The sequence below is a fragment of the Gracilinanus agilis genome, chromosome 1 (assembly GCF_016433145.1).
Source record: "Gracilinanus agilis isolate LMUSP501 chromosome 1, AgileGrace, whole genome shotgun sequence".
NCBI lineage: Eukaryota > Metazoa > Chordata > Mammalia > Didelphimorphia > Didelphidae > Gracilinanus > Gracilinanus agilis.
Genome location: NC_058130.1, coordinates 583079902 through 583094457, shown reverse-complemented (window position 1 = coordinate 583094457; position 14556 = coordinate 583079902). Strand labels below are relative to the sequence as shown.

At 35.0% G+C, this 14556-nt stretch overlaps 1 protein-coding gene across 1 annotated transcript in view; it reads right to left on the bottom strand.

Moving 5' to 3' along the window:
• The window catches only part of ZNF236 (zinc finger protein 236), a 214280-nt gene that overhangs the window by 4299 nt on the left and 195425 nt on the right, over nt 1–14556 (bottom strand). The window contains exons 29-30 of the mRNA XM_044683430.1: nt 12087–12216; nt 569–745 (exon numbers count right to left, since the gene is read on the bottom strand). Of these exons, the coding sequence (XP_044539365.1) occupies nt 569–745; nt 12087–12216 (307 nt within the window). The remainder of the gene's footprint in view (nt 1–568; nt 746–12086; nt 12217–14556) is intronic.

Here is a 14556-nt window from a genome sequence, read left to right as displayed (position 1 = left end):
AGAGTTTGGTTAATAAATGAAGGGAACGAGAGTTCTTTTCCTCTATATGTCTTCCCTATGATGTAGGTATGGGGAGGGATGGATAGCTTAATTAGCTATTCATCAATTAAAGAATTCTTGGGATGTTCAATGGAGGGACTGAATAATGAACTTCTAAAATTCTATTAAGCTGCTTGATCCAGTTTGTATTGTCCCTGGTCATGACAGTCAAACATGGAAACACTTTATCAGTTATGATGCTGGTCTAATCAATAAACCCAACATAATCAATAAATTTATATTCTTGTCTAAAAATCAGTCTCTCAAGAAAGTTTTAATCATAACACTATAAAATAGAAGAGAAAGGTTGAACAATCTCAAAGAGGTTGTTTGCAATTCTTAATTTGTGACCTATGACTTAAATATATGACATGATTTATGATTCTCTGGTCCTAAGATGGATAGGAGTGAATATACCAAACTCATTGATGTTCATGAGAACCATGTAATCATTTTGGCCGTAGCACTTTCTTTGTTTGGTGAGTTTCAATACTCTCACTTAGGAAAAAATTAAAATAACATTACTTACCAGTATAACTATGTGCTCGTTTCATATGGAGTTTCATGTTACTTTTCTGTGTAAAGCCCATCGCACAGTAATCACATTTGTATGGTCTTTCTCCTGTGTGCTTTTTCATATGTACCTGAAGTGCACTCTTCTGATTAAATGCTTTTTCACAAAGAGTACAATGAAAAGGACGTTCTCCTAAGAGGAGGGAAAAACATTTTCAATTCCTTTATCAGACTCTATTAGAAAATAAGACACATTTAGAAAACAAGTCTAGATTTTTAAAAGTGGAGATGGTTTTTTTTACATTATTTTTAAAATAACGCCCACCTCTAAGATAATGTCCCTATCTCTAAGATAATGCAAACTTTTTTACAACCCCATTAGTCCATATTGAACTAGCATAAAAATTTAACAGGCATTTGTTTAAAGACCCAGTAAGTGATAATAAACACCTTTGAGAGTAGAGATTATTGTTCTGCATATTTTTCTACATCCTCTCACACCTAGTACAAAGATGTACACAAAATATCTGAATAAATACTTCTGGTTCAATTTAAAATATCTCCAGAGACATTTGGCTGGACAGAGAGGGCAGAACAGATCACAAAGAAACTTTCAAGCAGCCAATGGAATTAAGATTTGTTCAATAGTTTTGAGTGAGAGAGAATAAGGGCCTCAAACACAGAGGTATCAATGGAAAGGTACGAACAGTTGCACATAATATTTTATAAGTAGATGTAATAGAACATAAAAATGACTAGATGCTGAGAATGAGGCGCAACAAAAGTCAAAGCTTATTCCAAAATATTTTGCTTGGGTTAATATAATATTGGTTCTATCAACTGAAATAGGAAAACTGGGAGGAGGGATCTGATTTTTTAGAGAAAATAATGAGTTAAATTTTGGAGATGATGAGTTCAAGAAAAAATATCTAGAAACAAATATGCAGTTTAAGTACATAGAAATCTAGAGTTGAATATATATATAGATTTAGGAATCATCCATATTCATAAGTGAAGTTATGTATGAAATCAATAAAGCTAATGGTATAAAAAGGTAAGATGGCCAAGAACAAGAGTCTTGAGAGCAACTCTAGGAGCAGAAGGAAGAGAAATAAAGGATAAAAAAAGGAATAATCAAAGAGGTAAGAGAATTAAGAGAGCAGTATCATGGAAAATGAGGGAGGAGAGAAGGAATACAAAGAGATTTATTTAAAGTAATAAATTAGAGCTAAATTTTTATACCACTTATAACCTTCATACTGGAGAACATCTCTTTTCTACTTAAAAGTTTCATAATGCAGCTGAAAGTGCCAAAGAGTTATTCTTATGCAAATTCTGCATATTAATTCTACAAATAAAATGATACTCAAAATGGTTTCCAGTACTTTATCAAGTTTTCTTTGTAATTCAACTATAAACACTGCATGTCTTTATAAATTATTTCACAGCATTCTAGAATACTTCTCTCATTTAGAAAAAAGCAATTTTCTCATAATTAAATTGCCTATTTCATCCAGAAATAGATTTGAAATCCCTAGACAAAAACTTCATATATTTATTGATTTCTAATTAATGAAAAAATCATGGTTTGGACTATTTTAAAATTTATTTCATAATAATATTCAAATATATAAAATATAATAACAATCCCAAACATTGTTCCCTAGAAACTATTGATTCTCTATGTATTCAAATATTCTTATTTTAAATGACCATTAATTAAATCATAAAATTAACAATTTTCTTTAAAAGAGGTTCACTTTCAAGACCTTTATTTACTAATAATTAAGGTGAACATAAGAAAACTAAGAATAACTGTATATACTTTTAAAGTATTCATTTCTAAAGCCAATTATAAACTTTCCCAAATAAGGCACAAATATTGGTTAAAAAAAAGAAAGAAATCTTTCTCCTTCAGTGATATTTTATGCTATTCTGAATTTCCTTTTCTTTATTCACCCAATTAGCTTTCATTAAGGAGAAAAGCCAGGTGCCATACTTATCAAACTACCAATAACTTTTTATAGAATTAGAAAAAATTATAACAAAGTTCATTTGGAAGAACAAAAGATCAAGAATATCAAGGGAAATAATGGAAAAAAATGTGAAGGATGGGGGTCTAGCAGTACTATATCTTGAACTTGTACTATGTAAAGCAGTGATCATCAAAAACAATAGGGTACTGGCTAAGAGATAGAAGACTATATCAGTGGTATAGATTTGGGGTAAATTACCTCAGCAAGACAGTGTTCGATAAACTCAAAGATCACAGCTTTTGGGACAAGAACCCACTGTTTGACAAAAATTGCTGGGAAAATTGGAAAACAGTATGGGAGAGATTAGGTTTAAATCAACATCTCACACCCTATAACAAGATAAATTCAGAATGGGTAAATGACTTAAATATAAAGAGGGAAATTATAAGTAAATTAGGTGAACATAGAATAATATACCTATCAGACCTATGGGAAAGAAAAGAATTTTAGACCGAGCAAGAGATAGAGATTATAAAATGTAAAATGAATAATTTTGATTACATTAAATTAAAAAGGTTTTGTACAAACAAAACCAATGCAACCCAAATTAGAAGGGAAGCAACAAATTGGGAAAAAAATCTTTATAACAAAAACCTCTGACAAAGGTCTAATTTCTCAAATTTACAAGGAGCTAAGTCAATTGCACAAAAAATTAAGCCATCCCCAATTGACAAACGGTTAAGGGACATGAATAGGCAATTTTCAGATAAATCAAAATTATCAATAAGCATATAAAAAAGTGTTCTAAATCTCTCATAATTAGAGAAATGCAAATCAAAACAACTCTGAGATGCCACCTCACACATAGCAGATTGCCCAATATGACAGCAAAGGAAAGTAATAAATGTTGAGGGGATGTGGCAAAATTGGGACACTAATACACTCCTGGTACAGTTGTGAATTGATCCAACTATTCTGGAGGGCAATTTGGAATTATGTGCAATGGCTTTAAAAGACTTGCTTGCCCTTTGATCCAGCCATGCCACTGCTGGGTTTGTACCCCAAACAGATAATAAAGAAAAATACTTGTACAAAAATATTTACAGCCGCACTGTTTGTGGTGGCAAAAAATTGGAAAATGAGGGGATGCCCTCCAATTGGGGAATGGTTGAACAAATTGTGGTATCTGAAAGTGATGAAATATTATAGTGTCGTAAGGAATGATGAACTGGAGGAATTCCATGTGAACTGGAATGACCTCCAGGAATTGATGCAGAGCTAAAGGTATAGAACCAGGAGAACACTGTACACAGAGACTGATACACTGTGGCACAATTGAACGTAATGGACTTTTCTACTAGCAGCAATGCAATGACCCACAACAATCTTGAGGAACTTATGAGAAAGAATGCTATCCACATCCAGAGAATGAATTGTAGGAACAGAAACGCAGAAGAAAAACATATGATTGATCACATGGTTCATTGGGTATATGACCGGGGATTTTAGCTTGTTTATTTTTTTAAGCCCTTAACTTCTGTGTATTGGCTCCTAGGTGGAAGAGTGGGAAGGGTGGGCCAATGGGGGTCAAGTGACTTGCCCAGGGTCACACAGCTGGGAAGTGTCTGAGGCCATATTTTAGCTTTAAATGATTACTCTATTGCAATATGAATAACATGTAAATAGGTTTTGAACAATGATACATATCTAACCCAATAGAACTGCTTTTCAGCTCCGGGAGTGGGGAGGGAAAAGACATGAATCATGTAACCTTGGGAAAATATCCTAAATACATTTTTTAAAAGAAGAAAATACATGTAAATTGTATTTAATATTCATTTTAACACTATCTTTATGTATTCTGTTGAGAGGATAACAAGAATTTGTTGGTTTGACTTTTTTTTTAATAACATATGTTTTTCCAGTTGTCCTTTACTGTCACATTTTCTATGTATGGCAGATAAAATAATATCCTACCTATGTGGAAACCCAACTATATGGAATCACAGGTACTTGGAATATAGCTAAGAAATTCACAAAGTATGCAAAAAGGATTTCTGAATTAGCAAAAGAGATGTTTCAATTTTTAAGTGTTAAATCACAAGCAATTCCAATTCTATAAAACTTTCTTTAGATCCTATGATTGGGGATAGCTAGGTGGCTCAGTGGATTGAGAGACAGGTCTGCAGACAGGAGATCTTGGAATGCAATCTCAGGCACTTCCTAACTATGTGACCCGGAGTAAGTCAAAACCCTCATTGCCAGGCATGACTGCTTTTCTGCCACCTTGGAGTGTGAGTGTGTGTGTGTATGTGTGTGTGTATGTGTGTGTGTGTGTGTGTGTGTGTATTGAATTATATATAATAATATACTAAAAATATATACACACGTGTATATAAAATAATGATTCTAAAACAGAAGATAAGGGTTTAAAAAAATGAAAAAAAATATTCTATGATGTATATAAATCACACTGGGATTATATATGCTAAAAAATAGCAATCCTATCTGGAATGAACTTCTATTTTTAGAGGCGGGATAGGCAATAATATACCAAAAAAAAAAAAAACCAAAAAACAAACAAACAAAAAAAACCCAAAGAACACTATATCAAGGTAGAAAAGAGAGATGAAATGTTCTATTCCTCCCCAGCATTACACTCTTTTGGCTATGTCAGTCTTTTCCATTCTTTCCTACCTGTTTGTTCTCATCATAATCTTTGATTCTTCATTTACTTCTGATTTCCCTGGTCTATCAATCTTGTTTTAGCCTCTTTTTTTTCTTTCCCCTGTCTTGACTTTATGGCTAGCCTCTTCAATAATGCATTTCTTATCAGTCTTCTCTTGCTCTTTAAATTAACCTACTGCCACAATTCTGTCCTAGTTTTCATTCTGTTCTCTATCTTATTACTCCCTTAAAAACCTAATCTATTCCCATGTAGATATTTATCAGTTCTAGATCTAGTTTGTAATTCTAATTTTTTTCAGAACTTAAATAATTTCCAATTGTCTATTATATATTTCCACCCAAAGGGCCAGCTGACACCTCAAAGTCATCATGTCTAAATTAAACATCACTTTTTTCACTAATATTGTTGTCTTCTTCTAACTTCTTTGTTTCTTTGAATGTCATTGCTATCTACCTAGCCACCAATGCCTATAAGTATGTATTTACCTTTGATCTTTCTTGTGATTCCCACATGTCCTATCAGATGCCAAGTGTACAAGTCTTCATTTTTACTTAAGCAGTAACTGCAGCATCCAATCCTACCTCTTCATTTTCAATGTAACTGTCTTAGTATAGGAATGGTATGGTAATGGTAATGGGTATGGGTATGGTATGGTATGGTATAGTATGGTACATACCAGTAATGTTGAACCTTTTAGACACTGTGTGCCATGCCTTGCCCTAAAGACTGCATACCATGACCCCTCCACCCCCAGAAACACTCCACCTTCTTACAGAGACAGGGGAAGGAGAAAGGGAGAGGAATGCTCTGGGCACTCCACTCAGGAGAGTGAATAAGAGCTTCCATTGGGCTGCTGGGCAGAAGGGTGGGGAGCTATGGTGGAGAGGGGGAATGGAGAAGCTCTGGTAGGTATGTCACCTTTGGTATGCATGCCATAGGTTCACCACCATGGATAGGCTTTCCTATCTTATTATTCAGTGAATTGTGATAGTCTTCTAACAGTACATCCTTCCTCCTGTCTATCCTTGCTTCAATCTACTTTCTACACACCAGAGAGCTCATACATGTAGTTGAGGATGAGCCTGAAAGACTCCAGTGAGACCAGAACCAGATTAAAATGTAATTGGGAAATATTTAACAAAATAAAAAAAAATACAACAAAACATAGGCAATGCTAATAATAACATGTAGTTTTCTAAGTTAACACATAGCCCATAGGGATCCTATGTTCAGTTTAGTGGCTTCCATTTCTATCTGAACTTGATGTGATTGCTTTATACCAGTGATGGCAAACCTATAGCACAGGTGCCAAAAATGGCACACAGAGCACTCTCTGTAAGCACCTGGCTGACCCCTCTCCCCTGCCCAAGTTCTTTACTAGAAAGGCAAAGGGACTGGGGCAGAGGTGCTCTCCTCTCCTTCTCAATCATACTTGATGGCATTTTTTCACATTCCCCCTGCTTCTCTGCCCAGCAGCCCAATGGGAGTGCACAGGGAGTAAGGTGGGCAGCTCACAGACACTAATGTGTATGATATATATATGTGTGTGTGTGTGTGTACATGTATATATATCATATGTATATATAATGTATATATTGTATATATCATGTGTGTATATGTGTATAAATGTAAATTCTGTGAATAATTTGATATAATTGAGTTGCAAACATTTAAATGTAATTTGCTAAGGGAGTTTAATGTTTTGTTGTGATTTTGATGTAAAGACTTATGCAATGCCGTGTTAAAATTTATTTTCCAAAATTGTTTGTATTTATTAGTTAGTAAGATATTTCTGTATTGGAATAGGAGTTGTGTTTGATGTTTGTTTTGACTTTTTGATGATATTTCATATTTGCTGTTCTTTTTGTTAATTTTTGTTGGAAATTTTGCATTGTTACTTGTTGCTTTGTGCTTTGAACTGTGTAACTGTTCAATGTATTTATCCCTTTACCTTTCCTTGTTAAAATCCCTAGTGTAGGGTAGAGTAGGATAGTGTTAGATAAAAGTTAGTGTAGGTTGTTTGTTATTTCGGGTTAGAATTTATAATGTTATATTTATGATGTTCCATTCCTCAAGGAAATCTTCTCTCTGTTTTTCCTCTTCTCCTGTTCTCCATTGAAGTTCTTGATAGTTTTATGTGCAACGTTGGATGCATATGTGTATTTAGTGATACTATTTACATTACTCAAAATACTTCCAAACCAATACTTCCAAATCATTTAATCCAAATTGCCCATGATCAATCCTCTTCTTTAAGAAAATCCTTGAAAATGAAGTTTTATCAGTTCAATTCATAAATTCATCAGTCTTAATACAAAGCTCATAAATTCTGAATCCTCTTCATCCATCCATGTCCTCTTCCATCCGAATGTCCTCTTCTGCTATAATGGTCCTCTCCTTACTGAACTTTCTGACTGCAGACTCTAATTGACTGAAGATCTCAAATTTACACAATCTCTTCTTCCTCTTCTTCTTCTTTTTCTTCATTATTAATAATCTCTACATTTTCATTATCTATACCATGTGATAATTTAATATGAGAACAATGATACCATGAATCTCTACCTAAAACTTTCACAGAAGATGGTGAAACTAATACAACTGTAGAAGGACCTACCCAATTTTGTTCTGTTGCCGATGTTTTGGCAAAGTTTTTCACATAGACCATATCACCTACATGATAAATTTTTAGCTAGGAAATAACATGGGATATGGATTACTGATAGAGGAAAACCATTGTTACCAAAAGATTTTTATACCTATTTGTGTCAAGCCATCCACACAAAAGGTCATTTTGGTACACAAGCTGTTGTGGATTCCATCAAGAGACAATGGGTTGCTCCTGGAATAAGTACTGTTGCAAATAAGATCTGTAATAGTTGTTCAGTCTGCCAAAAGTTCAATCAAAGTGCATTCAGAAAGAAAGGTTTGGGTGGTAGGTCTTTAGCTTATTGTCCATTTTAGAGTTTACAGACTGATTATATCTGTATGCCTAAAGCTGGAAGATACAAGTATTGTCTTGTGATAGTTGATAGACTAACTAAATGGCCTGAAGCTTTTCCATCAAATACCAACACAGCTAGTTTTGTGGTGAAAGTGTTACTCAAGGCAATTGTGCCTAGATTGGGTGTACCTTTAACCATAGATTCCAGATAAGGGATCTCATTTCACTCAGGATATCCTTAGAAGAGTCTATGAGAATCTAGGAATAACACCTAAATATCATGTTCCTTATCACCCACAGAGTTCAGGTCAAGTGAATGTGTATTACAGACAGCAGAGCTAGAGGGGAGCAGAGTGCTTGGGCCACTCCCCGCCCCCTCTCTACACTCACTGAGGACATTCCCTTCACCCACCCCTCCTTCCAGTAGGCCAATGGGAGCTCTTCCTCCTCCTCCTGTAGGGGGTTGGGGGCATAACCAGCACGTGGGGGCGAAAAGGCATGGCACATAGTCTCAGGGGCTGGGTGAGGGCGGGGTCTGGTACTCCATCTCTGAAAAGTTTGCCATCACTGTATACTATTCAACGGCCCCTGTAATCTTCCTATAAACTTTCCAAAAACACTATGATCACAGTACTCTTCAAAAAAATTCTTCAGTATCTCTCCTTGCATTCTAAATATACTTCTAGCATTGATACTCAAGTTCCTCCACAATTTGTGGTTCTGACTCTCTTGCATGGCCTTAACTCATACACTTCCTTTCATATAGTCTATGCCCCAATCAAAAATGAACTACTCTCTATTCCCTGTTCTCATCTTGTCCTTTTTATGTCCTTTTGCTTTTGTCAATTTCAATTATTTGTTTGGAATAGCTTTTTTTCTCCAATCTCTATCTATTGGGAGCTTTTTCATTCTTTCAATGTCCAACTAAGATACCACCATCTTCATTATCAAACAAGTCTTTAATGGCACTGTATTATAGTATAGATTTAAAAATTGAAGTTCAAAATCATGAATCTGATCATCAATTAGAGGTTAAACTGTATTCAGTACACCTCATTTAAGAATGCAAAAGTATATAATATAGATTTTTACCTTAAATGTTTTTTTTAAAAGGTTTAGGGATAAATGGAATAAAGTGTCAACTATTTTTTAGTTTCCTTATAGCCAAGATTTTTTGCACTTCTACCTTTTTAGTAAGTTAGTCTTTAGGGTAATATGATTAACCTTTAACTAAATAGGAAATCTTTACTCCAAGATCAACTCCACTAAAATTTAACAAACATTTTATCAAGCACGTACAATTTATAAGGCACTATAACAGGTGATAAAGATTTTTTTTTTTTTTATCCTGGGACTCCATTCTAGGAGCATAGGGCCACAACCAGTAGGCAATGGGACACACAGTCGCTCAGGGTCACCCAGCTGTCTGAGCCCGGACTTGAACCTAGGACCTTTCGTCTCTAGGCCTGGCTCTCAATCCACTGAGCTAGCCCAGCTGCCCCTACTTTAGGTTGCAGTTTCTTTAGCAGATGTAGTTTTTACAGGGTGGGGTTGCTAGCCCCATGCCCAACCCTCCTCCTTTTTTTCCTCTGGGCTAGGGACCGTCCTTGGCCCAGGAGTGGTAAGGGTGGGCAGTAGGGGTCAAGTGACTTGCCCAAGGTCACACAGCTGGAAGTGTCCGAGGCCGGACTTGAACCTAGGACCTCCAGTCTCTAGGCCTGGCTCTCAATCCACTGAGCCACTCAGCTGCCCCGGTGATAAAGATACAAAGATAAAATTCAAACAAACAAATTATTGCTGTCCTTAAGTTTATATTATACTGGAAAAATGAAGCTAAAGGGATATGTGATATCACATATTTGGAAATTCTCTCCAGTGATGCAAGTTACAATCTATTCAAGCCTTACTATCCTATGTGATTCTTGTCCATGACCTTCTATAAACTCATTAAAGGGGCCTATTCAAGGTGCCCTTGACCTGAGTTTTGAAGAAAGCTAAGAATCTGAGTTAGAAATGAGGAGCAAGTACATCTCATGTCCTGGTTACAATCTGTGCAAATGCAAGTGGAAAGGAGACTGAATTCTGAGTTCAAAGACTGGCAAGTAGGTAAATTTGGCTGAAATACAATGAGTATAAAAGAGAATAATATGCAGTAAGCCTGGAAAAAGAAGCTAGAGACAGACTTAAGAGAGTTTAAAATGCCAAGAAAAGGAGCTTATATTTCATTTTAGTGGTAAAGGGAGCTACTGATTCTTCTGAAACAAAAGTGACAAGGCCAGACTTCTGAATTAGAAGGACTGTTTTAAGAGCTATGTGAAAAATGCCATGGCACAGAGATCGATTGGAAGCCCAAAGTTCAATTAAGAAGCTACTGTGTGAGTGAAGATGAGAAGGGATGAGGAGCTGAAAAAGAGTGATGGCTATGTAAAAAAGGAGAAGGGGAAAGATTAGAGAGATTTTAGGGCAGGGGTCAGCAACCTTTTTGGCCGTGAGAGCCATAAACGCCACATTTTTTAAAATGTAATTTCGTGAGAGCCATACAGTGCTCACAATGCATGCTCCTGTAACAGCACCTGAAAAAAAATTGGCTTTATGGCTCCTGCAGAAAGAGTCATATCTGGCCCTCAAAAGAGAGGAAGGGAGGAAGGGAAGGGAGGGAAGGGAGGGAAGGGAGGGAAGGGAGGGAGGGAGGAAGGGAAGGAAGGGAAGGAAGGGAAGGAAGGGAAGGAAGGGAAGGAAGGGAAGGAAGGAAGGAAGGAAGGAAGGAAGGAAGGAAGGAAGGAAGGAAGGAAGGAAGGAAGGAAGGAAGGATATAGAAAGAGATTAAGAAGATGGAAGTGCCTTTAATAGAAAGCAAAATTTGGCAAAGTGAATCTGAGGGAAATTTTTGCCAGTTCTATGAAATCGTCCTAGATTCCCTCTAGACAGAAATGACCCTTGCCTCCTCAAATCTCTAAGGGTTCTGTTTAATCTCATATATTCTTATGTTAACTTGTATTATAGTTATTTGTATGCATGTTTTACCTTTATATAAGATTACAAACTTCTTGAGGTGACTATGTCTTATTCATTTTCCATCTCCAGGGTCTTTATGTAATATACGCAAAAGTAATCAATAAAAAGTAATATTTGAATTGAAACAATTAATTATAATATCTTAAGTGTGTGTGTATAGACCCTAAAGGATAAGTAATATATCACCAAAATACAAATCTCAATTGCATCTTTTGAAGAAGACTCTTTATAACCACAAAGATAAAAATTTCATCATACCTATTCCCTTGAAAATGTTTCTTTAATATGACAAATATCTAAAATACAATTTTACCCAAGATCTCATTGATGAATGACAACATATTAAGTTAATGTTAAATGTCAACATCACCTATAATCTGCTAAGTACAATGTAAAAACTAAAAAGACCATGTTCAATTTTTAAATTACTTATAATATTTGACATGAGTATTTTATGATTTAAAATTTTATATATGACTACTGTCAGAAATATTTCTGTATTTCAGTGTCATTACTGATATCTTATATGCTTGAATGTACATTCAAAATAAACTAAGTTAAAATTATAGAGATACCAATAAATTCTAATACATTATTCAAAAGTTTTTTTCTCTTTCTTCATTTTCCAAAGTCAATGTAAAAGCAAATTAAGCAAATAATTGCAATTCTGAAGCTATATGAATACTGAAAATTCAGGATATGAATACTGAAAATCTTTGACTTTAAAAAGCATGTAAAATAGACTCATTAAGTATTGGGAAATTTAATTTTTCTTTACATATTAAATATACCTATTATAGATTACATGTTAAATGAATATTTGTACCTTGAACTTTATTTTCTCAGAGATTAACAATTTAAATTCGGGGATGATTAAAATAAAAGCACATCACTCTTTATCATTAATTACCTGTGTGAATTCTGCTATGTCTTTCTAGTTGACTTGGTTTAGCAAATGCCTTTTCACAAGTGTCACACTTAAATACTCTTGGCTTCTGAGAACTTAAAGAAGGACCTGCTTGATGTGTCTGCATATGCTCCTGTTTAATAAACAACAAAAAAAATGCATTTTTTTTTTTTTAGATCTTTTGGAAAGACAGAAATCTGGAATGGCAAGGTTAAAAAAAAAAAAGCAGTCCCTTTCCCTCCCCCGCAAACAATAGCAAAACTCAATAACCTGAGGTAAATGAAAGTAACTTATCTTTTAATTCAATGTTATTACTCGTATTATTTAGGCTGATTAAACCTACAACATTTTTGGTACTTAAAGGTCATCTAGTTCAAGTTCCTCACTTGGCATGCAGATGAGGAAAGATAGGCCCACAGACTTGCATAGTGATTCATCTGTGAATTTATTATTCTGCTTACAATCACAGAAATTGGAAACTGAATAACATCTTTTAAAAAATCGCTCAGTACAAATCCTTTGTTTTACATATCAAGAAGGCAGGACATAAGGTTAAATCACTTAGCATCACTTATCACAAATAAAGGACTAATAAATTAATCTCTGGACTCTCAATTCATTCTTTTTTAAATTACATGCCTATGGTTGACTATTACAGACTTTTTAACATCATCTCTTCAAGTCAGTTGAAAGGAGTCTCTTCCTCCTCAAATCACTTTGTGTGTACTTTTTCTTTAACTCAATCATATATTACCATGTGTTATACATACATACATACATACATACATACATACATACATACCACAATCACTCACACACATACACACATATATAATCACCTTGGGTTTCTCACCTTCCCACCTTCCTTATTACCACATAGTAAAATGTAAATAATTTCATTATTATTATTTTTTGTAAACCCTTATCTTCCATCTTGGAGTCAATACTGTGTGTTGGCTCCAAGGCAGAAGAGTGGTAAGGGCTAGGCAATGGGGGTTAAGTGACTTGCCCTGGATCACACAGCTAGGAAATGTCTGAGGCCAGATTTGAACCTAGGACTTCCCATCTCTAGGTCTGGCTCTCAATCCATTGATCTACCCAGCTTTGCCCTGTAAATAATTTTTAATATATCTCCTGAATCCTGCTCCTTTGTAATTTTTTTTTGAGAGGGAAAGGAAGGAGAGGGTATGTCTATAATCTCATTACTGTATTGAACTCCTAGTATAGAAATTCCTTCCAACACAGATCAGCAAAATGTCTTAGAATTTAAAGGCTTATAGTGTTATCTGAGGTGCTGAGAGGGCTAAGGATTAACATAAGGTCACACAGCTAGTATATGTCAAAGGCAAAACTTCAACCTAGATGTCCCTAACTACAAGGAAAATCCTATGATCTAAAATGCCATTATCCCTCTGACTTTGTATTCATCAGGCACTTCACAAATATTTGTTGAATTGAATTATTGGAATTTATGTTCACTAGAGAAAACCTTATGGGAAAAGTCTAGTATGCCATACTTAGTATATGTTTGTTGAATTGAAGTGGAAATTGAATTGGGGCCTAAATGATGTGAGATTTGATTAAATAGAAAGGAGAAGGGGATTCCAAGGGTTATACATGCCATGAACAAAAGCTTAAAGTAAAAACTGGGCAAGAAGTCTTTGACAGAGCTGAGAGTTAGTGTGGGTCAGTGATAGGAGTGTATCAGCAAACCCAAAGACTAACAACAGAATTATCCCAAATCTGAAACAAAAAACAAAGACATGTTAAAAGTGAGCTAGCCATTGCACTGAGTATTACTACCTTAAAAATAAAAACCATAACAATCATAGCTGTGTTTTGGAGAAATTAATATGGCATCCTTAACTCTAGACTCTTAAGAGAGGAAGGCGGTGTAGTGATTAGATTATTGGGCCTGGAGTCAGGCAGACCCAAGTTCAAATCCAGCTTCATATACTTCCTGGTTGTTACCAATGGTGAATCATATAACATCTGACTGCTTGAGTTTCCTCATTTGTAAATTAGGGATAATAATAGCACCTACCTCACAAGGTTATTGTGAAGACTGAATGAGATCTTTGCAAAGGAAAGTTCCCAGAATATAGTAGGTGCTTAGTAAATGCTTATCCCCTCCCTCATCCTCTCATTTCCAATTTCAATCAGTAGTCAAACATATCAATTCTAACTCTATAATATCTCTTATACCTTCCTGTTCTCTCTACCTACATGACCACTGCCTTAGTTTCAGGACTGAATCCCTTTTACCTAAACTATTTCAATAGTCTCCTAATAAATATCCTTGCTTCTAGTCTCTCAAATCAATCCTTCACACAGCCACTAAAATAATATTACTTAAGTCCCAGGCTGACAGTCATCAAATCCTATTTCAAAATCTTTAGCAGCTCCATATTGCCTTTAGTATAAAATACAAATGCATTATCATGGCATTTAAAACCTCACAATCTAACAACTT